The sequence below is a fragment of the Anabrus simplex genome, chromosome 1, assembly GCF_040414725.1.
Source record: "Anabrus simplex isolate iqAnaSimp1 chromosome 1, ASM4041472v1, whole genome shotgun sequence".
In the NCBI taxonomy this organism is placed as follows: domain Eukaryota; kingdom Metazoa; phylum Arthropoda; class Insecta; order Orthoptera; family Tettigoniidae; genus Anabrus; species Anabrus simplex.
In genome coordinates this window covers 631,114,015-631,140,240 of record NC_090265.1, presented here as the reverse complement: position 1 = coordinate 631,140,240, position 26,226 = coordinate 631,114,015, and the positions used below count along the sequence as shown (strand labels likewise).

The 26,226-nt window shown below is 39.0% G+C and overlaps 1 protein-coding gene across 1 annotated transcript in view; it reads left to right on the top strand.

Annotated features, from left to right (window-relative positions):
• Positions 1-26,226, top strand: part of LOC136883154 (sperm-associated antigen 6) — a 127,733-nt gene that overhangs the window by 93,736 nt on the left and 7,771 nt on the right. Inside the window, exons 8-9 of the mRNA XM_068225097.1 lie at positions 9,795-9,940; positions 22,465-22,629. Coding sequence (XP_068081198.1) covers positions 9,795-9,940; positions 22,465-22,629 — 311 coding nt within the window. The remainder of the gene's footprint in view (positions 1-9,794; positions 9,941-22,464; positions 22,630-26,226) is intronic.

Here is a 26,226-nt window from a genome sequence, read left to right as displayed (position 1 = left end):
TTCCATTTCGAAAACGACCTCAGGTCATTACTGCATTAACTTGACTTATGGTTCAAACTGTAGCATAGACTGAAATTCTGAGTCACGTATTTAATATCGTAGTACAAAAGTATGAGTACAAACTGTGCATTAAGACTTATGTCAGTGTAAAATACAACTCATTAATGATAATTAAGAGTCCTACAGCTCGTTATATTGTGCCAATTGAACCTTCCGTGTTTCAACATTTCTCTTTAAAAGAACATCGGAAATCTTGGTGAAGTGTCATGATATTACACTACATAGAAGGTCATCTCCACAGTGGGATTAATCGTAGTTTCTTCATGGGATATTCGTGGAATCCAGCAAGGAATTGATTGTGGTTTATACGAGGGATGATAATGTGGTGTCTTCATGGGATGAAACATGTTATGCTGCTGGTGCCGAGTTCGAGTTCAGGCTACACGCTGCAGAAAGTTCCAGTCACCAAGCCGCAGGACAGTACTTCATCTACCTTATGAGCAGATTGCACGTGATATAAGTGTATTTCATGTATTTTTGAGTGAGTAATTTCACTTACACACTAACTGACTTTTTAATAAAGAACTCAAATCATTCAAAGTGCTAAGGAAAAGTGCTTCGTGTGGATTCTAATCCTACTGTTTATAATAATTGTAGGAGGTTATTCAAGAAGACTTCAGGTGTTATTTTGAACTGTAGATTTCTCTTCAACGTTTGTGTAAATTGAAGTCATTTTACTTAGATGAACTATAGGGCTTGCCATAAAACAAGTGCACTATTTTACCGTCTTATATAATTGGTTTAGATGAACTGTAGGAGTTTTCAGCAAGTGATTGAAAATATTTCTTTGAACTATCAGATTATTAATGGAAGTGTGAGTTAATGTTATGTTTAATAATCTTAGAAAAACTTTAGGTTTAGTGATGGACTTAATTTCTATGCAATCTAGAAATTTGATAAATCAACAAGTGGTTAAATGAAGTTCTATGTGCAAAGTGTTATTTTGAATTTGAGTCTATATAAGAGATCCTAGATGAATTGTAGGGTGTTTGAGATCTCAGAAAATTGGTATTCATTTTGGACATTATTAACAACAAGTGGATGTCTCAGAATATAACAGCACATATATTTCATTTTTGCATTCTGAAAAGATCGATTGAAAATTAAATTTTGATAAATCAAAAGCAGGGTGATTTACTTGAGAATATCAATAAATATTGTCAAAAATTTTACTTACCATCTATTATTCGCCCTGCGAAATTAGCCTTCTCTGTACCTGTTCCAATAGTAACCGCACACAACCTGAGATCCTTCCCATGCTCTGGCCCCATAATCATTTCCCGGTACAATATGCAATAATGATTCACGATGGATACTATCATAAGCTTTTTGAAAATCAACAAAAGTGATCACTAAATTTTTGCTCCTAATCCTTTGAGGTTTTATAATCCATTTGAGACTGATAATTTGATCTGGACGGCTTTGTCCTGGACGAAAACTACTCTGATATTCACAAAATTCACTATCAAGTTGTTTATGAATTCTGGAATATAAAATCTTTAAAAAATCTTATAAGTGATATCCAGCAAAGAAATTCCTTGATAATTACTGGGATCAAATCACTCGCCTTTTTTGTGTAGTAGGTGTATAATTGCAAAATTCCATTCTTCAGCCAATTTTTTGGTATTCCATATGTCAATGAGATGTTTATGTAAATTCCGAATAGTCTGTACTTTGCATTCTTCCAAAGTTCCGCCACTAGTTGATTTTCTCCGCTTTAAAATTTTTAAGTGAATCAATAGCTGCACGCACTTCATTGTAAACCGGTGGTATGATCTTTTCCAGAGGTGTTTTATTTCTGGGATACAGATCAAATTCAAAGTAATCTTCAGGTTCACTACTAAGTAGTGTTCTGAAGTATTCAGCCAAAATTATTGCCCGTTGTCATAATCATTATGGGCCACCTTTCCATTCATATCCTTTGTCAGAAGAGTAGATGGAGTATAATTGTTTGGTAGTGTTCAAATGTCCTATAATAGTCTCTTGTTTTATGGTGATTGAAAGCTTCATCAATAGATTTTAATATTTCCTTCCGATGGTTCCTTTTAACCCTCCTGGTTTCTTTGGCCATTAATCATCTAGCATTGATTAATTCTTCCCTAAAACTTTCAGTTTTTTTGTTGCTGGTCATTCAACCAAGCTTTATGCTGGCGTAGTATTGCTATATCACACTCTTCATTCCACCATGCATGTTATTGTTTTTTAATGGGAGCAACTTCTTCTGCGAAGGCTTTTAATTTGTTAACAGTGGTCCCCAAGTTATCAATTAATTTAATATGCTATATTTTTTCATTCATTGATACAGTGCTTTCTTTATACAGTATGCAACAAAAAAGAGTACTGAATGTCACTGGAAACCTGCCACTGCAATGACAATGATTGCAGAACGATGGAACTACAACCTACACCACAGGAGGGTCACTTGCCCTTCTGCAACAACACTTTGGAAATAGCTCATTTTCCCACTGAATGGAATTCCTGTACCATTTCCACTCCCCAAATCTCATGCCCCCAGATGCCTACATATGGGGCATGCTAAAACAATCCATTTTTCAGTCAAACGACCTTCCTAGGAAAGTTCCTGAATTACAAGAGAAGATACTGTTTCTTTTTTTCCCCTTTCTTTGTGGCAACATGTGTTCATCAACATGTTCGACAATCTATAGGACCATTATGAACAAACTGCGAGACATGAAGGTGCACATTTTAAACACATGTTGTACCAATGCAGTTAGATGCATATTCCTGTCATCACCTTGCATGTTATAATGATATATTTTGATGTTCAGAGCATGTTTATAATTTCAGTAAAGTTTGTTTTGCAGCATACTGTTTTCTGGATGTGGTACAAGTCTGGCCAGAGTCAAAGTCTGTCTTATCAAGCAATTGCTAAAGAAATGGAGTAGACCACACAACCAGTAACTCTTCGCCAAGAGTTGAGCAGAGTGAATACTCTTCTTTCAAATCTTAGCATTTCATTTTACCCAGTACATGTGAATCCTCCCATTTCATTTACAGATAAAGAATATATGACAAAAAGCAAGGAATGAAAACTATCAGGAAAAGGTTAGGAAAGAAAATGTTGTTGACAATAATTATCAATTTCTGGAAAAAAAAAAAAAAAACCACTCAGAAGGATTTGAAAAATATCTTAGCACTTGTTACAAAGAACAGATACTTTTTCAAGCTCCCCCCTCCGTAGATGGGCGCAACAGAATACATCCACGGAATCCCTTGCCTGATGTGAAAGGCCACTAAAGGGGAAACCAGAGGCTTTCATCTTGGGAGCGTAGCTTGGCGACCATGAGTACACTAGCTGAATCTGATATTGCTTCCACTTACTTGTGTCAAGCTCCTCACCTTCATATTTTCTATTCGATCTTCTTTGGTCAACTCTTGTTCTTTTCTGACTCTGATGGTATTAGGTTTGCAAGGCCTATGAAGTCTTTAATTTACACGCCCTTTGCAGGTCTTTCCTTTCTCATGCCAATACCTTCATTCTTCGAAGTGTCAGATCTCTTCCATTTTCCTACTGATTAATGTTAATAAAGGATGGTTGTCCAGCTGGAATTAATCCTAAAACAATAATCACCACCACCACCTGTTCCAGACTCATCATCATCATCATCATCATCAATTCCCACTTTCCAGCTACAGCAATATTGCACATTGCAAATATGGCCTCTTCGCCTTTCCATCATCTGTTCTGATATTTTTTCATCATTTCATCCTCTTTATTAGTCCAAACCAAATAAGTCTGCTTTTCTCTATCACTTAAATTTTCCACCTTTAATTTCTTCCCAGTGGTTCAAATCTCGGTCACTCCACATGTGAGATTTGTGCTGGACAAAGTGGAGGCGGGGCAGGTTTTTCTCTGGGCACTCCGGTTTTCCCTGTCATCTTTCATACCAGCAACACTCTCCAATAACATTTCAATTCATCTGTCAGTCATTTACAATTGCGCCAGAGGGGTGCTGGCACATTTCCTATCCTCACTGCTGGATGGCGGCTTCAATCATTCCATTCCTGACCCGGTCGAATGACTGGAAACAGGCTGTGAATTTTCATTTCCTCATTCCGCACTTTGTCATCTTGTTTTTTGCATCGTACTTCTCGAGAATTTCATTTCTGCCATCTATATTCGGCTCTCATCTCTTTTTGTCATCGAATAGGTTTTTGTTATGTGCTGTTATGGGTATATGAAACATCTTATACATCTTTCATTGGCACTTTCTTATCCCATAATTAGTTTTGTACTCTGTAATAGAAACATCCTCCAGCTTGAATTCTTTTCCAGACCTTTGCCCTCCCCCAAGTTTAATATGACTTTTCTTTTTTACTTTCTTTTTTCGAGTGTCTTGCCCTTTTTCACACTGAAATTCATTACATGGTCTTCGATCTTTTCATTTACTGTATCTAGCTGTTCCTGAACCTCTTAGTCATCATTTTCCTAAATTACAAAATCCAAAATCATCAGCAAATAACACCATGTTCATTTATCTATTAAGAACAAAAGTAGTAGGTTTTTTTTAGAACAATATACACTGAAGAAAATGGAAATTGCAACACCCAGAAGGAGTGGTGCTACAATTGAACATGCAGGATGAGTGTTCGGTTTTACTTCGATGATTACACTTTCAGGTCCCTCTGACCGCAAGTTTGGACAACAATCAATACAGGATGTTCCCACCACGAGCTGCAATACATTGATGAATTCATCGAGGCATGGAGTCAATAAGGCGCTGGATCGCTTCCTGAGGAATTGTGGCCCATGCTTGCTGCATTGCACGGGTCAGTTGTTCCAGAGTTGTGGGTGGCTGAGGACGGTTGGCCAGATGTCGACCCATCATGACCCACACATACTCAATAGGACTGAGGTCCGGGGATCTGGCAGGCCATTCTAAGGGTGTGATGCCGTGGAGAGCTTCTCTGGAGATGCGTGCAGGGTGAACCCGGGCATTGTCCTGCTGAAACATCCCACTAGCAATGTTCGCCATCATAGGGACAATCACTGGATTGAGTACCCTATCAACGTACTGTTGAGCAGTCATAGTGCCCTCAACAAGCACTAATTGTGATTTCACATTAAAGCCAATAGCTCCCCAGACCATAATGCTTAGTGTTGGCCCTGTGTGCCTCTCGACAATAAGATCTGGGCGGCCCCTCTCCGCAGTACGTCGGCGCACACGATTGCGGCAATCACTGCGGACAAGACAGAAGCGTGATTCATCACTAAAGACGACCCTATGCCATTCATCGACCCACGTTGATCTTTCTCGACACCAGGCCAGCCTTACACGTTGCTGTTGTTGGGTCAATGGAACACCTTCTGCAGGGATACGGGCTCGTAAGCCAGCTGCACGCAGGCGATTACCAACTGTTTGTTGTGTAACATGGGGTGTCACAGCTGCTCGAATTTGCGCTGCTGTTGCATGGGGTTCCATGTGGGCCATCCGAATGATGCAGCGATCCTCTCTCACAGTTGTCTGTTGCGCTGGGCCTGTGCCAGGTCCACAAGTGTGGGTACCTTCATTTGACCACTGCTGCCATACACGTTGTACCGGATGCCTGTCGGCCAACACGTGCAGCGACAGTCCTTAGCAATAATCCAACCCCACACAGCCCATTATCCGAGCCCTCTCAAATGGCGACAGTTGTTGATAGCACGCTCTTCTCTGTCGTCGAGGCATGTTTGACGGGGAACACTTCACTGCACAGACTACAAGTCAACTACGCTACACCAGAGTCCGTATATTGGAGTTGATTCCTCCGCAACCAATCACGTGGGGAGACCTGTAGCAACAATCCAATGGGTCTGAAACTTTGATCGTTTACATACCTACATAGCATTGTTCCATATCTTGCAAATCAACACAAATGACCAATGCCTTCATGGTGTTGCAATTTCCATTTTCTTAAGTGTATTTCTAAATATTGAGAAAACTATCATATCACATATCAGGCAACAGCAGTATGTAAGAACATTCACTTCTGCTTGTGTGAAGCCTGGTGGTGGTATGTTTTCCTCCGCAAGAACATAGTGATGTCAAATCATTACTCAAACCAAGATTCTTTGTATTATTCTGTAAAATTTTCCAACCAAGCGAAATGGTCATGAGGTTAGGGGTGTGCACTGTGAGCATGCATTCAGGAAATAGTGGGTTCAAACCCCACTGTTGGCAGCCCTGAAGATGTTTTTCCATGGTTTCCTGTTTTCACACTAGGCAAATGCTGAGCCTGTACCTTAATTAAGGTTGCAGCTGCTTCCTTCCCACTCCTAGCCCTTTCCTATCCCATCATCACCATAAGACCTATCTGAGGCTGTGTGACGTAAAACAACTAGTAAAAAAAAATTCCAACAGTCCTTTTTCCTAGTTCTAGTAATATTAGCAAATGATTTAATTTTAGTCACTTCAATGTGAAAATACTTGCAAAATAAAAGGCACTATCAAATCCTTGCATTCCTTCCACACCTTGTCCATAACAATTCTGGGTAAAGGAAAATATTAGACGAGATAAAATTCTCTTCTTAGCCATTAGGGTAATTTGCAATAATTATGGAAGCAGAAATTTCAGAAATAGCCCTATAGCACATTTCACACAAAGTGACTGTACACGACCTTAACCAGCAGAGGAAATAGAGAGAGGGGAAGACTTTCTGGTATCTTTTAAAGATCTAGATTCAATTTCTGATCTCTTCCAAAATCTCTCCAATTTCTATGCACACAACATTTCTTCTGAATTATTATATAATTAGGAAATTCCACTACACAGCTGTTTTACTTGTATGTTTATCATCAAATTCTGCAAGTTAAAATAATATAATAATAATAATAATAATAATAATAATAATAATAATAATGTTATTTGATTTACGTCCCACTAACTACTTTTACGGTCTTTGGAGACGCCAAGGTGCCGGAATTTAGTCCCGCAGGAGTTCTTTAACGTGCCTGTAAATCTACCGACACGAGGCTGTCGTATTTGAGCACCTTCAAATACCACCGGCCTGAGCCAGGATCAAACCTGCCAAGTTGGGGTTAGAAGGCCAGCGCCTTAACCGTATGACAGTTAAAATTGAAATAATTGATAAAGAGATGGAACCTATTCAATACAAAAGAATAAGAAATGTAGTGAATTACATTCCTATTTAATAATAAGTAGAAATGGTACCGGTTTCGACCCTAGTCCAGGTCATCATCAGCCAATTAAAACATGAAAAACAATGCATAGGAAAAGGAAATGAAAGATTAAGTACAGTCCGGATCAGTAGAAGAGGCGATATAAAAATGAATGGGGGTAGACACTGTAAAACTCAGAAGAAGTAAAATGCAAGTCACTCAAAAGAAAACAGTGCGCAATGTGCGCAATTCTCTGAATAGTGGAGAACGGTTAAATGAGCCAGTTTTTAAACACTGTCAGGCACAAAGTCACATCACAATCGAACACATACGAAGATCCATAATTGTGCAGGAGGTGAAGACGAGGAGATCCATTGAAGCAACTTGCCAGCTCCCGGTGATCAGCGCGACACATTCAACATTAGGCACTGTGGTTTCAAACGCCAAAGTAAAATGGAGAATAGCTTGAAGATCCAGTAATTTTCCTCGGTCGCAGGAAAGTAATTATATAGATAAATATAATACAATTCAATATAATTGAATAAGTAATTGTGCTCCTATTGAATACTTAGAACAGTTGACGTGAAGAAACAATTGTGAAGAGAAAAAAATATAGTAAAAAGCGCAATACCGGAAACAAATTAAAACGTATATGCACAGTGCGCAATTTTTTAAAACGTAAAAAATTCAGGTCTTGATTGAAGTAGTTGAAATCGGCGCAAGGCAGGAGTTGAGTATGAATGAGAAGAACCGAAATGAAGGTGGAATTGATTTTTTTATAAAGAAAAGATAGAATAAATTAACAGAGCAAGAGGAATAGTGGAATAAGATAAGAATAAAAGAAATTGAAATTAAATGGTGTTGAGGAAGGATAAGATAGGGAGACAGATGAAGGAGGGGTAATTTAGGGTGGGTTAGAAGGGTGGGTTATTGGAGGTAAAAAAATGTGGGTAGGAACTTTGTAAGGCATGAAAAATAGAATTGGGGTTTTGAAATTTAGAATTTTTGAGAAGAAGAATTAGGAAGTCGAAAAGGATATTGGGTTTTTCAGAAATGACGTTTAAATTGAAATTAGGGTTGAAGTATTGATCAAGGTGAATAAAGCAAATTCAGGAGTGTTTAAAAGGGGGCCTTTGTTTATGATTTTAAGTATTTTCATGCCTTTTTCAATATTGGTGAAACCATGGTATGTGTTGTCCTATGGCGGAGAATCTATTGTATTCCTCAACACCATTTAATTTCAATTTCTTTTATTCTTATCTTATTCCACTATTCATCTTCCTCTGTTAATTTATTCTATCCACTATTCCTCTTCCTCTGTTAATTTATTCTATCTTTTCTTTATTAAAAAAATCAATTCCACCTTCATTTCGGTTCTTCTCGTTCATACTCAACTCCTGCCTTGCGCCAATTTTGACTACTTCAATCAAGACCTGAATTTTTTAGTTTTAAAAAATTGCGCACGGTGCATATACGTTTTAATTTGTTTCCGGTATTGCGCTTTTTACTATTTTTTTTTCTCTTCACAATTGTTTCTTTTTGCTAGGGGCTTTACGTCGCACCGACACAGATAGGTCTTATGGCGACGATGGGATAGGAGAGGCCTAGGAGTTGGAAGGAAGCGGCCGTGGCCTTAATTAAGGTACAGCCCCAGCATGTGCCTGGTGTGAAAATGGGAAACCACGGAAAACCATCTTCAGGGCTGCCGATAGTGGCATTCGAACCTACTATCTCCCGGATGCAAGCTCACAGCCGCGCGCCTCTATGCGCACGGCCAACTTGCCCGGTAACAATTGTTTCTTCACGTCAACTGTTCTAAGTATTCAATAGGAGCACAATTACTTATTCAATTATATTGAATTGTATTATATTTATCTATAATAAATACTTTCCTGCAACCGAGGAAAATTACTGGATCTTCAAGCTATTCTCCATTTTACTTTGGCGTTTGAAACCAGAGTGCCTAATGTTGAATGTGTCGCGCTGATCACCGGGAGCTGGTAAGTTGCTTCAATGGATCTACTCGTCTTCACCTCCTGCACAATTATGGATCTTCGTATGTGTTCGATTGTGATGTGACTTTGTGCTTGACAGTGTTTAAAAACTGGCTCATTTAACCGTTCTCCGCTATTCAGAGAACTGCGCACATTGCGCACTGTTTTCTTTTGAGTGACTTGCATTTTACTTCTTCTGAGTTTTACAGTGTCTACCCCCGTTCATTTTTATATCGCCTCTTCTACTGATCCGGACTGTACTTAATCTTTCATTTCCTTTTCCTATGCATTGTTTTTCATGTTTTAATTGGCTGATGATGACCTGGACTAGGGTCGAAACCGGTACCATTTCTACTTATTATTAAATGGGAATGTAATTCACTACATTTCTTTTCTTTTGTATTGAATAGGTTGAATCTCTTCATTAAATATTTCAATTTTAACTGTAATATTCTTCAATACGGAACAATGACATTTTTGACTTTAAATGAACCGTCTGAGCCACTCAGCCCGGCCGAGTTGCAAAATTATAAAATATAGAGTTTTTTTTTGCTGGGTGTATTTCTACTGTATTCATTATGTAGCACAAGGGATGAATAATCTTCGTTATATTTTCTAGATTCTACCTCATGACCTGGAGGGAAGGCGCAAGTTTGTAACTCTCGGCTGTTTAAGAAGATTACAGCACTATCCAGTAGATGAAAAGTCAAAGGTGAAAGAATATATAAACATCATCAATGGTTGCTTTCCAGAAGAAATTGTCAGGTATGAATGAGCTAAAATTTGCACAACCCAAACTTTGAGTGAATGACTTCATTTCTTCACTCCTATTATCAAAAGCATTTCCAAATTGAAACTTACACCAAAGAGAGACTGGATTTAACTTTACAGTACATCTTCCCAGAGAAAAGTAAACACATACTTCTTTTAGATATTCAGGGTCAAAGGTAGTATAATGTGATCTTGACATTTAAAAACTTGATATATTAATATAAAGCTTTTTAGAGGGGGGCGTATCTTAGCAACTTCAATACCACCAGACTGAGCCAGGATTGAACCTGCCAACTTAAGTTCCAAAGGCCAGTGCTCTACTGTCTCTGAGCTACTCAGCCCAGCATAAAACTTTTTTTTCTTTCTGGAAGTTATTTCTGTACCAAGGTGAAGATAAAATTAGAAACAAAGTTGTGAACTATCATGTTGAAACTGCCATGTCACTTATCTAGCTGCCAGGGAAGACGAACTTGGATCAAGTAGTAGTATATTTCATCATGTTCACAGCTCCCTCTGCGGATCAGAAGTAGTGTCAGCCACCAGATCACAAGATCGACGGTCGAAGCCCGGCAGAGTTAGTTGGATATTTCAAGGGCAGAAATAATTCCATTCGACACTCTACATCGTACAAGATCGGCATGTAAAAAAATATCTGGTGGCACATCTGATGTTTATCCGGCAAAATTAAAGAAAACTCAGCCATAAATCACCTAAGGGAGATCCAGGTTACTCTGCCACCATCTAGTAGAATAAAAAAGGCTGTCAAAACTGACGTGCAGGCAGCCAGATGTGTTAGATCAAAATGCATACACACGGTAGCTGAGGCCATATTTTCTTATTATTACTACAGTAGAAACTCATTATTCTGGACTAACTGGGGGGGGATAAGTTGACCAGGTTAAGGGAAGTCCGAATTAACTGAAATACCAATATCAATGGTCCGCTATTGGACATTATAAATTTTCCAGCCAACTCATTCCTGGTTGCCAGCGTTTCGCCCACGTGTGCTAGGCTGGGCTCATCAGTTGGTACCTAGCACACCTACCAAGACACTGACTAGTGCATACCGTGGAGGACCAAGGACCAAGGGGGAAGTTTTCATTCCCCTTCCCGAAGGGAAGGGGCGGGCCACCTAGAAGGTTACGCCTTCTCTCTGGCCAGGAGATTTGGCGGGGTTCGGGGATTTGGAGAGGTTTGATGTTAAAAATAAGGAGCTTTGGATTTGTTGAAGTGAGGGATTGGCCTCTTGGCTAAGGTGCAGTATCCGTTCTTTTGCTTTTTATTGATATCTTTGTGGTTACATACATTAATTGGAATTATTTTACGGTTTACATACATTGGCTGGTTACATAGATAGACTTAAATTCTAATGAGGTTGTGATTGTTTGGAAGGAATAGAGGGATGACTTGATGGTAGAAGGAGGTGATGTTTGCTAGGGAGGTGAGGAGCAGTAGAAGGAGCTGGGAGTTGTTGTGTGAGTTGGTAGGGGGAGAGAGACGGGTATGGTTCTGGGTCGGGTTGCGATTGGGGTGGGTGGGTTTTTGCGGAGGGGAGCGTGATGCTTCCACCCGATGGTGCTTCCCGAAGAGCTGGATTCCGTTTTCGGTCAGGCGGTGAGTTTCTTCGGGGAGCTGGAGTTGTACTCTTATCATGTAGGTGGGTCCTGTTGCGTTGTAGATTCTGCTTACTTTCTTCGGTTGTAGTCCTGCTCGTTGAAGTTCTTGGTTTATTAGTTCTGGTGGGATGGCTGGATTCACTCCTCTAATGACACAGCTGGTATGAAGTTCTGGAGCTGGTGGATGCAGGGTTGTTCTATTGGGCTCGGACTCGGGAGCTGGTGATGGTAGTGACTAGGGTAGTGAGGGGATGGGTTGATGGCTGGGGTGGTGGGATGTATGGGGGTGTCCTTACTGGAGGTGGCTGGCAAGGTGGCTTGGTTCGCGGGTCCGGTCCGAACTCGTTTTCCAGTTGGGGTGGGCAGGGCTCGGCGTAGTGCGGCTTGGCGTTGATGAAAATTCCATATCTTATTGCTGTCTGGACAGCTCGTTCTGAAGAAAGTTGGAGGAGTACTCGGTCAGTAGGCATGTAGTTCTGATGTATTCTCCGGAGGTTTATAATCGGGATTCCTTCATTTTTCAGGTATCGGAACAGAACATCGTCTGTGTAGGCAAGATCTACGCCAGGTAGGATACAGTTGGGCATAGTGGTGGGAGGCCGACTTCCAGTTTGGTGTCTTGGCCTGATTGTGCTTTGTTGTCACGGCTAGGGTACGAAGTGGAGACTGGAGTGTTCCCTAGCCGTAGTAAAAATTGACATGAGGCCACTGCGTAGGCTAATTGTAGCCACTGGCAGTGCCAATGCACTATGAGAGACTTTGTCTCATTATCAAAAATTGATGCCTGTTTGGCCATCAGATGATATAGATGTTGATTCCCATAGGGAATCTGAAATATTTGTTCCGAATGAGTAAATTTATAATACCAATATCAATGGTCCATCATTGGACATTATGAATTTTGCAGCTAACTCATTCCTGGTTGCCAGCGTTTCGCTCCTGTGTGCTAGGCTGGGCTCATCAGTTGGTACCTCAATCAATCAATCAATCAATCAATCAATCAATCAATCAATCAATCAATCAATCAATCAATCAATCAATCCTGATCTGCATTTAGGGCAATCGCCCAGGTGGCAGATTCCCTATCTGTTGCTTTCCTAGCCTTTTCCGAAATGATTTCAAAGAAATTGGAAATTTATTGAACATCTCCCTTGGTAAGTTATTCCAATCCCTAACTCCCCTTCCTATAAATGAATATTTGTCCCAGTTTGTCCTCTTGAATTCCAACTTTATCTTCATATTGTGATCTTTCCTACTTTTATAAACGCCATTCAAACTTATTCGTCTACTAATGTCACTCCACGCCATCTCTCTGCTGACAGCCCGGAACATACCACTTAGTCGAGCAGCTCTTCTTCTTTCTCTCAATTCTTCCCAACCCAAACATTGCAACATTTTTGTAACGCTACTCTTTTGTTGGAAATCACCCAGAACAAATCGAGCTGCTTTTCTTTGGATTTTTTCCAGTTCTTGAATCAGGTAATCCTGGTGAGGGTCCCATACACTGGAACCATACTCTAGTTGGGGTCTTACCAGAGACTTATATGCACTCTCCTTTACATCCTTACTACAACCCCTAAACACCCTCATAACCATGTGCAGAGATCTGTACCCTTTATCTACAATCCCATTTATGCGATTACCCCAATGAAGATCTTTCCTTATATTAACACCTAGATACTTACAATGATCCCCAAAAGGAACTTTCACCATATCAACGCAGTAATTAAAACTCAGAGGAATTTTCCTATTTGTGAAACTCACAACCTGACTTTTAACCCCACTCCTTTACTCATATCATTTATATATATAAGAAAACATAAGGGTCCGATAATACTGCCTTGAGGAATTCCCCTCTTAATTATTACAGGGTCAGATAAAGCTTCACCTACTCTAATATTCTGAGATCTACTTTCTAGAAATATAGCAACCCATTCAGTCACTCTTTTGTCTAGTCCAATTGCACTCATTTTTGCCAGTAGTCTCCCATGATCCACCCTATCAAATGCTTTAGACAGGTCAATCGTGATACAATCCATTTGACCTCCAGAATCCAAGATATCTGCTATATCTTGCTGGAATCCTACAAGTTGAGCTTCAGTGGAATAACCTTTCCTAAAACCGAATTGCCTTCTATCGAACCAGTTATTAATTTCACAAACATGTCTAATATAATCAGAAAGAATGCCTTCCCAAAGCTTACATACAACGCATGTCAAACTTACTGGCCTGTAATTTTCAGCTTTATGTCTATCACCCTTTCCTTTATACACAGGGGCTACTATAGCAACTCTCCATTCATCTGGTATAGCTCCTCCGACCAAACAATAATCAAATAAGTACTTCAGGTATAGTACTATATCCCAACCCATTGTCTTTAGTATATCCCCAGAAATCTGATCAATTCCAGCCGCTTTTCTAGTTTTCAACTTTTGTATCTCATTGTAAATGTCATTGTTATCATATGTAAATTTTATTACTTCTTTGGCCTTAGTCTCCTCCTCTATCTCGACATCATCCTTGTAACCAACAATCTTTACATACTGCTGACTGAATACTTCTGCCTTTTGAAGATCCTCACATACACACTCCCCTTGTTCATTAATTATTCCTGGAATGTCCTTCTTGGAACCTGTTTCTGCCTTAAAATACCTATACATACCCTTCCATTTTTCACTAAAATTTGTATGACTGCCAATTATGCTTGCCATCATGTTTTCCTTAGCTGCCTTCTTTGCTAGACTCAATTTTCTAGTAAGTTCCTTCAATTTCTCCTTACTTCCACAGCCATTTCTAACTCTATTTCTTTCCAGTCTGCACCTCCTTCTTAGTCTCTTTATTTCTCTATTATAATAAGGTGGGTCTTTACCATTCCTTACCACCCTTAAAGGTACAAACCTGTTTTCGCATTCCTCAACAATTTCTTTAAACCCATCCCATAGTCTGTTTACATTTTTATTTACCGTTTTCCACCGATCATAGTTACTTTTTAGAAACTGCCTCATGCCTGCTTTATCAACCATATGGTACTGCCTAACAGTCCTACTTTTAAGACCTTCCTTCCTATCACATTTATTTTCAACTACGACAAAAACAGCTTCATGATCACTAATACCATCTATTACTTCAGTTTCCCTATAGAGCTCATCTGGTTTTATCAGCACGACATCCAGGATATTTTTCCCTCTGGTTGGTTCCATCACTTTCTGAATCAGCTGTCCTTCCCATATTAACTTATTTGCCATTTGTTGGTCATGCTTCCTGTCATTCGCATTTCCTTTCCAATTGACATTTGGCAAATTCAGATCTCCCACTACAATCACATTTCTTTCCATGTCGTTTCCCACATAGCTGATTATCCTATCAAATAATTCCGAATCCGCGTCAGTGCTACCCTTTCCCGATCTGTACACTCCAAATATATCAAGTTGCCTATTATCTTTAGAAATGAGCCTTACACCTAGAATTTCATGTGTCTCATCTTTAACTTTTTCGTAGCTTACAAATTCTTCTTTCACCAGAATGAACACTCTCCCTCCCACCATTCCTATCCTATCTCTACGATACACACTCCAGTGCCTTGAGAAAATTTCTGCTTCCATTATATCATTTCTCAGCCATGATTCAACTCCTATTACAATATCTGGTAAATATATATCTATTAAAGTACTTAATTCTATTCCTTTCTTTACAATACTTCTACAGTTCAACACTAACAATTTTATGTCATCCCTACTTGATTTCCAGTTCTTTGTTCCTTTATCACCGCTCCCTAGGCCATCCCGTTTCCCTGAATGTACCTCCCTATTACCCTTCTAAACAAATTTCCTAACTTATACGTACCACTGCGGTTTAAATGAAGGCCATCCGAGCGCAGATCCCTATCTCCTACCCACCCATTAGGATCTAGAAATTTCACTCCCAGTTTCCCACATACCCACTCCATAGTCTCATTTAAATCCCCAATCACCCTCCAGTCAGTATCCCTCCTACTCCACTAATAACTATCTCCGCTTTCTTAAACTTCACCCGTGCTGCATTTACCTGATCCCACACATCTCCAACTATGTTGGTACTTATATCAGCTTGCCTTACGTTGTTGGTACCAACATGAAACACTACCACCTTCTCCTTCCCCTCCTCCCTCTCTTCTACTTTCCTCAACATCTGCCTCAATCTAATTCCTGGATAACATTCTACCCTGGTTCCATTTCCTCCACACACTTTCCCCACGTGTCTAACGATGGAATCCCCCATCACCAGAGCCTCAACCCTACCCACCTCATTTGATCCCCTCCCCTCCTGGTCAGCCCTATCTTTCCTGATAGCTGCAGAAGCTACTTCCTCCTCCCTTTTCTCCTTCCCATGACCCTGTTCCACCTGTCTTTTCCTATCCTCTACTTTACATTTCTCTTTACTGCCTTTTCCCTTCCTCCTACTTCCACACATCTCAGCAACAGTTCCCTGTTCCTCATCTTCCCTCTGTTGTTCTACCTGGAGTGACTCGTACCGATTTCGCACAGACACCTGTCCTGAATTCTGATCGTGAATAGAGCCCTTAGCCTGCAATCTCCTTCCCCTTAGAACATTAGATCACCTGTCTTCTACAACTCCTCCCTTTCCTTCCCCTCCCTCTTGTACACCTACTGTAACCTGTACATTGTTTGAGGGAGTCCTATCTTCCTTCCTGTCTTCTGTGAGAATCCTAATTATCTCCCTCAAACTTTCCAACTCCTCCCTCATACCCCTCAATGCCTCGCCACACCCACAGTAAGTACACTCGCGCTCCTCAGCCATTCTTTACGGGAAAAAAATGAAATTAAAAATAAAATAACTTATTTGCAAAAAATAAATGAAGGGAGGGATATATTGTCTGGGATAGTACACAACAATAAGGTAATTAATATACGACTACACTACAATACTACTTAGTCGTGCTCTATTTTTTTTATCCTACAACCCCTAACAGGATAAAAACTGCTGTTAATTACTGAATATCAAAAGTAATATACAAGAACTACACAATTCCAAACTAGAATTAAGCCTATCCTAATTAGGCTACAACAACAGTATTTTAGTGAGAGTTTCTACGGATACCTCTACTACACCAGTACTACACAAATATTTTACAATAATAAACTAAGCACACTAAATTCTAATAGGATATTACTCGTATACTACTGTACAGTACACTACAGTAATTTTAAACTACTTTCAGACGTATCCCAATTACGATACCGGTACCGTACCGTATGTCACTACTAAGCACAACAGAAATGAAATTTGCAAGAACTACTGTACTCAAAGATTACCAATGAAGCTAAATGCTTAGACAAATTATTATTAGTGTTACGGTCTAATAGATACACACGAAAGAAGCAGGCAAGGTACGGCACTATCTAAATATACTGTATCTATACTACAACGTATCTACACTACACTACACTGTGTTTGGTTAAATGCTTAAGTATCGAAATGATTGCCGTACACGAAGAAAAACACGAATATAACTGGCAAGATACTATCTAATGTATTATACCTTATCCTCACTACAATTCTAGTGAAATGTGGTTATGTGATTATTACAGCTGGTGGATTACTATTATTTTCCCTACTCCACGGGACGGAGAATAAAAGTGTCCTTAATTAGGCTTACTGAAAAATACGAGGTTGTCTACAATAATTTCTCAAATATTTCTATCAAAACTACTACTACTACTCCTCCAGGGACTTGAACTGCAATTACTGGGATATATGAACTTTATTATTATTAGCTAACCACTCATAAATACTGAAAGATCGAGGGAGCGAAATATAAATTACGGATACTTTAACTACCTACTCAGAAGTACAAATGAATGGAATACAAGGTCAGCTGATTTTTATTTATATTTACTTGTCTACACTACACCCTTGTTCACGACTGTAGCCAACAATGCAATATTTGAACATGAGGAGCGACAATAATCAATAACAATACAACGACTGTTAACTATTACCATGTAATCTCTTTAACTTCTTTTTAAATAGAAGTTTACAGGCGTATCGTGATTTTTAATGTAGTAAATTATTACCTTCGTGATAATGTGAACGAATATCTATACGAAATACCGGAGAAGTAGCTGCAGAAGTTACGGTACTATTCCTTATGATAATCTGCCTTTGTAAGTATAACCAACGAACCTACAGATATTTAACCTACCAAGATGCTGACTAGTGCATACCATGGAGGCCACTGCATAGGCTAATTGTAGCCACTGGCAGTGCCAATGCACTGTGAGAGACTTTGTCTCATTATAAAAAATTGATGCCTGCTTGGCCATCAGATGATAAAGATGTTGATTCCCATAGGGAATCTGAAATATTTGTTCCGAATGAGTATTGCATTGGCACTGTGCAAGGTACAAAGTGATGAGCCCAGCCTAGCACACGGGGCGAAATGCTGGCAACCAGGAATGAGTTAGCTGGAAAATTTATAATGTCTAATAACAGACCATTGATATTGGTATTATCAATTTACTCATTCAGAACAAATATTTCAGATTTCCTGTGGGAATCAACATCTATATTATCATTAACTGAAATAACCAACAAGAACAGTAAAAACTGCATTAAAGCTCCTTTTAGAGCAATAAAACACATCTCTTATGGCACATTTAAAGGCCATAAGCCTAAGGCAATTATTTATTATATTATGGCATCTTGGAAATCTGAAAAGCCAGTCTGAACTCACTGAAAATGTATGCCTAACAACCATAGCAGCTTGAATTTCAGTTCCTCGGATTGCCAGTCCACTCAAACATAGTTATCTAAATCACTTGTACATAAGCATCATATCAGGATTTGCTCTGCAGACTTTTTCATTCACTTCACTTAATTTTTTAAATTTTGTTTTTTAATTTTAGCGGAGGTGACAACAGTTTACTTTCACTCTTAATATCAGAGACAATCTGTTTTGTGATTCTGTACTCTGCACAGATATTAGGCATGGAAGCAACCTGTCCAAGTTTTTATATTATTGCAATTTTTTCCTGAACAGAAAGAAAGACCCTTGTGTTTGTGGTTCTGTCCAAAAAAGGGATTACTGCTTGGCATAATAATAATACATTAAAATTCACTTAAGTACAGTACTGAACGAGAACAGGATGCATTTAAAGCAACAGCTTAATAACTGACTGCAGTATGTATTCACAACAAAGAGCAAATAATCTTAAGGGGATCGATGGCGGAAATTTCCTTACAAATAATCGATTTTTGGAATTATTGTTAAAAAATAACACCAATCCTTCTATTATCAGAAAATAGCAGAATATTTCAAGATCCACTATTTTTTAAGGCCATACGGACATATTAACATGTTCGCGGCCGCTCGGATATCGGCAACCATTACCGTGGTACCGTGATACTTTTTTTGCTTAAAGGACTTCATTTCCATGTCCTTATGCATTTTAGATTATTATTTTAATTATTTCAATATTATTTATGTGCATACGAGCCATGACGCACACGCTGCATCAGCGGCACTACCAATGAGTTTTTCGCCTTCGGTGCCGTTTGACGCAGCATGTGTGTCATGACTGGTAATGAAGTGAAACGAGGAAAATAATGTTTTGTTCGAACGTAGAACTTCTTTACAACAGAAAAATAAGTTTTTGAACATTTCACACAAAGATACTGTGCAGTAGAACCTTATTATTGCTGTGTGAACAATGTATAGGCCTACTCCATAAGCTGTACAATGTAACTAGTCAAAACAGTGTGCTACATTTCAGTGACATTTCCTCGCAAAAATAACTCTTCTGCAAATGCGTTACATTCAGTTATAATGTTATTCAGCAAGTTGTAATCTGCAAGCAAGCGAAAATAATCAATGGGTTTCGTGTCACTTGGCAGTGGAACCTTCATTCCCAGCCGACCAATAAAGTTTATTTGTTTCATTGAGGACGAATCTGAACTCCAAGAAATGACCCTTGAAATATTGCCCATGTTATTTGGCAGGAGATTTGGAGATGAGATATTGCTTACGTCTTCCACATCTTCTGTAATGTGAGAATTGGGAGTAGACACTCGACACACACATCCATGATAAAGATTCTCACTCAGGTGGCTACAGTCACTTTTCACACTGTCATCACTATCGTCACTATCAATGCTGTCACTGTCACTGGCGTTCAGGAGAGCTTCCAGACTATCATCATCGCCTGTTTATCCTGCTAAAGGTGCATTTTCCAAGGTGCGACTGTAGCCGCCACGGCGGCCAAAGCCGCAACGACTGGGGTCGCCATATACGTTGGCGACAGCAGCCGCAAGCGACGGGCACGTGGGGTATTTTCTTAGACACGACTCCAGCCGCCAGTCGCGCAGTCCTGTCCGTCAGAAATGGACGAGAGCACGGGCAATTTCGTTAGTGGCAGGGCTTTCTTTAACATTTGAATAGAAGAAGAAGAATAATTGTTAATGTGGTATCTCGGCCCGAAAAGAAGGAAAGTCAACAGTATATTTGCATCCCCTTTGAGGAAGGATGCTATAACAATTTAATTAACATCTTTTAAGTGATTAGATAAAGTTCAGGAAGTATTTCAGACTGAATGTTTAGTTATATTCTCTAACTTTTAAAACGTGAAATTTTGAAAACCACGTGCAATCGGTACAAGAAGCCTATATGCCCAGCTGAGAAACTTGCACTCACTTTCAGGTACGGATATTTTAATCTTATTTTAACAGTGTTTAACTCAGCTGAATAAGTGATTTTACAGTAAGACATAACGATCAGTAAATCTGTGGTCGTTATAGACTTCAAGATTTTTTTGCCAGTGGCTTTATGTCGCACCGACACAGATAGGTCTTATGGTAACGATAGCATAGGAAAGGCCTAGGAGCTAGAAGGAAGCGGCCATGGCTTCATTAAGGTACAGCCCCAGCATTTGCCTGGTGTAAAAATGGAAAATCGCGGAAAACTATCTTCAGGACTGCCGATAGTAAGATTTGATCCCACTATCTCCCGGATGCAAGCTCACAGCTGCGCGCCCCTAACAGCACAGTCAACTGGCCCGGTAAACCTCAAGTTTAATAAGCCCGCAACTTAATTGAGTGACAACATTAATTGCACCAATATGTCAATTATTTACATGCCATTCCATCGGTGTAATCTAGGGAATGGAAGAATCAATAAAAACGCATAAAAATGATAATGCAGAGTGGGATTTGCATTTTATTTAAAAGTACATATTACACTGTGTATTCATTCCTATAAATTATGACCCAGTAATCTTGACAAGATATCACGACTGTTTACATCTGAGCACGGCTCGGCCTTTATCGGCCCTTGATTGACAGAGGAGAATGCTTGCGGAGGAGGTGTTGAGCAATTAGTCACTTCTGTCGCAGCGACTGCGGCCGCCAGCACTGCTCACTGCACCAGTGTGGCGGCTCAAGCCGCAATCGCAGCGAGTCGCAGATCAAATTCAAACTGCGCATGCGCGGAAATGGAGACTGCTGTCGCCGTGCGGCTACAATCACACCTTGGAAAACGCACCTTAAGACGGGGTTTCTTCTGGAGAGAAGGTCCTGAAACTTCACTGTTCTTCCTTGACATCGCAGAAACGTATGCCGACTTGTATTGGCTACAGGGATTGTAACTAACAATTGATCTGATGACCGGATGGCGCATATGTTTAATAACACCATAACAATGCACAGATAAGAGGTCTGTTTGTTTACATACATATTGGCGGAAATACGAGCTTTAATATTTGGCGCAGACTGTGACGCACGTGTGTCGTCATCAGCACTGAGTGAAAGTGGAGTCATGACGCATATGTGTCGTCATCGGCCGCGAACGTGTTAATGGGCTGCCGTGTGGGTGTGTCTGCCACACCCACCTCACACTGATGGCACTTTATTGCAAATTTTGGCAGTATTTTGCTGTTTCCGTTTTATTTTGGCTCCAAGGTTTGACAAACGACAGTAGTATGGTGTCAGCGCTTTATGATGTTCCACTGTTTACCTCATAATCTTTAAAAAATAATAGGTACATTCAAAACTTCAGATGCCTATGTCTTACCTTTCATTTTTTCAGTGCTTTGCTTCCTGCAAAAAGCTCCATGTGCTGCTTTTTTTGTCTGATTGATATGAAACTTTCTGGAGTTATAGTAATATCTTCAACTAACAAAACATACTTATAAAGAATTTTATTTGTTGATTGGAAGCAATGTTACATGCATTTGATTATGACAGTATATTATTTTCCTATAGAAATTCAAAAATTTATGGTCTGATATATATTTGAGGAAAAATACATTTTTTAAGTATTTTGAAGTCATAGAAACCAAAAGTGCATCTCAGGAAATGCTTTTCAGTAACTCATAACTAAATATAAAAATTTAAAAAAAGATTGAATCAATCCAGGGCTTTGAAACTTGGTATAATAGGTAATACTTCAAGAATGTGTTCACAAAACTTCATGCTGATATCTGCAAAATTGTAGAAGTTGAACATTTCAGTAGTCAGTCCCCTTAACTACTACAGAGCTAAACGACAAATGCGATTACCCACTTCGGGCTACTTTTCAAACATTACATTCTGCATTTCCTAAGGGGTTTCTTTTTCTTTTTGCTTGTTTTTTTTTTTTTTTTTCCAGATTAAGCAAAATCTGGTTTACCAGGGTATGGATTAACAAGGTTTTACTGTATGTTCATGACTTTGTGTGGTAAGGATATTGTGCAACAAACACAAGGGTTTACATTTTACACATCAAAGTTTTAATGCTCAATTGTCATAACTCTTTTGGGCCATTTTCAGTTTTGTTGCAAAATCGTACTAACAACAGCTATTAAATACTTTTTTATGATGAATCTTGCAAGTTATTCCTCTTACTAACAGTCATGAAATTATTGCTTTCAGATATTATTCTCCTGGTTACCCACAAATCTTCCTGGAGCAACTGGAGAAATACACCCCACAAGTCCCCAGTCATTATGATTTAAGCAAAGAGCCAAGTGAAGCAGATCAAGCAATGTTGGGCATGAAAGTTCCTAAACCTGAAAAAAAATTTGGAAAAGAACAAAAGTAAGTTAGAAACTAATTTATTACTAAACTAGCTGATGTACCTGTGCTTCGCTACGGAGTTCTACACTGTACACTTGGGAATTGAAGAAACATCCCCCTTTGATGATTATGTTTACACTCAAGGCCATCACAGTCTTAATGATATTATAAAAATATGGATCCATTTTAGTTTTAAACTCTCAAAATTTCATGTTTAATCACGTTTTAATCTTCAAAACTGTTAATTCACTCTCTTTTAACATACTTTGGTGCATTATCGTTGTTTTAGATGTTATTGTATAATGTTTTACGAAATCATTTTTCAACATTTTAACCTATAATTTATAAGTATATGTATTATTTTTAAGATTGATATAGGCTGATGATGCCCGTAAGGAGGGTGAAACATGTACCTTTGACTTTTATGTATTATGTATAAAAAATATTTGACCATATGAAATAGTGGGTTCTACACTGTATACAGAATTCTAGGTTAGGGAGTGTTCACATTGTGAGCAAGATTGTATTAAATTGGATAGCTCTTAACGTTACCCTAGAAACGCGACGGGGAAGTCACCAAACGTCTTTTCTCATATGAAGACTGGGTTAGGGAATTTTCATTGTAATGGTAGGACCGCTTGCCTACCATCAATCACAATCAGGTTGGGGACTTTTCATTATAATGGCAGACACTCGCTCTCCACCTGCCTTTTAGAATTAAGTGCTATGAACTATATCCTTTTTAAGTCCTGAGAAGAAACCTGTGGCATTTTTTACCCTGGTGTTAGTGATAAAGTGTATATTGGATCAGTGATACTCTACTGAATCAATGATACCTATATAAATGTTATTAGAAAGGTAAGCTAGTAAGAAATTAAAATTCATATCCAATTAACTGGACTCTCCTTTTAAATTTACATGAATCCTCGTAAGCTTTCACTCATATTAACTCTAATTTTGTATCTTGGGCAACAACAGGAATTCATTACCTTAGTGATATTCCCACTATACCTCCTCAAGCTCGAAAATAAAGGTATAAATTTCCAATACAATATGATTCTATGAAAAAGAGTCATCGTTGCAACAGAATGGCCAAGAGATGTATCTCCTCTACGGCATAATTTAATAATTTATTAGTATCCTTGAATTCCTACTCTTGGGAACACTAGTGGTCATTTACAAGAAGAAGAAGAAAAAGATGAAAGTGTGGTATCTGAAAAACATATGATACCACAAGCTCAAAAATGCCTCAATACTTCTTGGACAGATTGCAATATGCAATGTATCTCATATGATGCATCAGATCTGAATAGGATATACTAGATAGAGGATGCAAAACATTTTGAGGTATGTAGCCAGTAATTATATGTATAAATCTTGCATCACAAAGCGAGCTGGCCATGTGGTTAGGGTCGTGTAGCTGTGAGCTTGCATTCAGGAGATGGTGGGTTCAAATCCCACTATCGGCAGCCATGAAGATAATTTTCTGTGGTTTCCCATTTTCACACCAGGGAAATGCTAGGGCTGTTGCTTAATTGAGACCACGATTGTTTCCTTCCCACTCGTAGCCCTTTCCTATTCCATCATTGCCGTAAGACCTCTCTGTGTCAGAGCGACGTAATGCAAATTGTAAACAAAATTTACTGTGGATGAAAAGTTTTTTGTTATATGAAATTTTTAAGGAAAAAAGTTGAAATACATATGCATGCTGTAGTTTTATATGTGTATATTTTCCCCCTCATTTTATCCGATGAATTCTTGGGAAGAAAATTTTCTTGATTAGTGTAACAGTGGATATATCAACGTTCGTATTTAATTATTAATTTTATTGGCCAGATTGGACGACTTGAGATGTTCCAAGTTCACTTTCTCTTTGAAGGTTGTACTGTTTGGTTCTTGTAATATAGCCAGTACTTTTTCATTTGTTCCGATTGTAATTTTCTCAGTGATAGCAAGCTGATAGCTACGCGGCACTAACTGCATAGCCACTAGCTTGGTTCCACAGTAAAATCCTGGGGTGCACCCATATCTCATACAGGCGATGTATATTGTAAGTGGAAATAAAATATAATATTACACCAGAAAAATATAGTGTAGATGTATACAGAATACTTTTTCACAATATTTACAATCTGTTAACCTGCGGTTGGTCGCGGGGTGAACACTGTGCTCACTTTCGTTTTCAAATACAGTAGAAGTCCGTTATAGCGAGAATTCACAATGGCGAAGAATTTACTCGCTATAACGGATTGTCGTTATATCAGATTTTTTGTAAAAGTCGGGAAAAGTTTTTGTGGATATCCACAGTGCGGCTTACTTGTTTGCTGTTTTTCGAAATCCGATACTACGTGAAATTGTGTGTTTAATTTCATTCTGAAAAATATATATTACCGTATTTCTCCGAATCCAAGACGACTCCCACTTTTTCCTTCAAAAAAATTTATCAGGCTTAAAAAGTGTTTTTTAAAATCATATTAATGTCTTTTCTTACACAGTACACATTTGTTGACTGTAGACGCCGAACATTGGCTTTAATTATGTCGTATTTTTTGCGGCTGTACAATTATGTTTTCTTTATTTCAGCAGGTTTAATAACCATTAACTTAAAATTGGCATCATAATATCGAAGGGAACTCGTTGAAAATTTGCCGACAATACACATTCCACGCGTCTCTACAATACGATGATCCACCAGGAAAATATTCTTGCTTACTATAAAACTGTTACCGGTACTTTCACTCAGCGTCAGATATAACTGGCTGCCGCTACACGCACGTCTTGCTTGCCAGATTCGGCCATCTTCAGCGGCTAGCGATGTATAGGTCTTAATCACGGACTTTGAAAGTCAACGAGCGAGTTTATTGCGCTGTGGTATGGCAATTCCGCCCATGCATTTTTGTGCACATACCTCACAATTTTATCTTCAACTTTAAAGCGTCCTTGTTCTGGGCCACTGAATGCATGTTTTGGGCAGTACGCATTTTTAAGCTACCTTTGTCTTCACGGTAACGCCGAATATGGGCTTTAATTAGGCATATGCCGTATTTTCTTGCGATTGCACAATTGTTATATATTTTCGAGTGTTTAATAGCCATTAACTTAAAATTGGCATCATAACATCGACGAGAACCCGTTGAAAATTTTCCGGCAATACTTGTTCCACGTATCTTTACAATACGACGATCCATCACGAAAATGTTCCTGCTGTCTATAAAACTCAATTTTACTAAGCGTCAGGTACAGCAGACGCGTTATAACTCTGCTACTGATAGCCGTGGTCTTTCTAAGAATTCGTAGGCTCGCATGTTTTGATGCCATACTGCAGATTTGAGATGCGTTTTTGTAGAGGACAATAGAATGTCATTCTCTCTTCACTATTTTCCGAGATCCAGCGACGTTACACATAGACACTGTATGACAGGTCGCCGTGGCTAGCGGTGTAGGCCTGGGCCTATGATAAAGAGGCGGTCGTTTATTGTCAACAAGTTTCGTGTGTGAGCGAGGGGGAGGGGTGAAAAGAAACGGCGTGGTTTGGTTACTGCGGTAGTTGCCAGTGGTGTTCATTACTATCAGGCCAGCGAATGCAAAACAACCCTTGATTTTTCACACGATATTCTG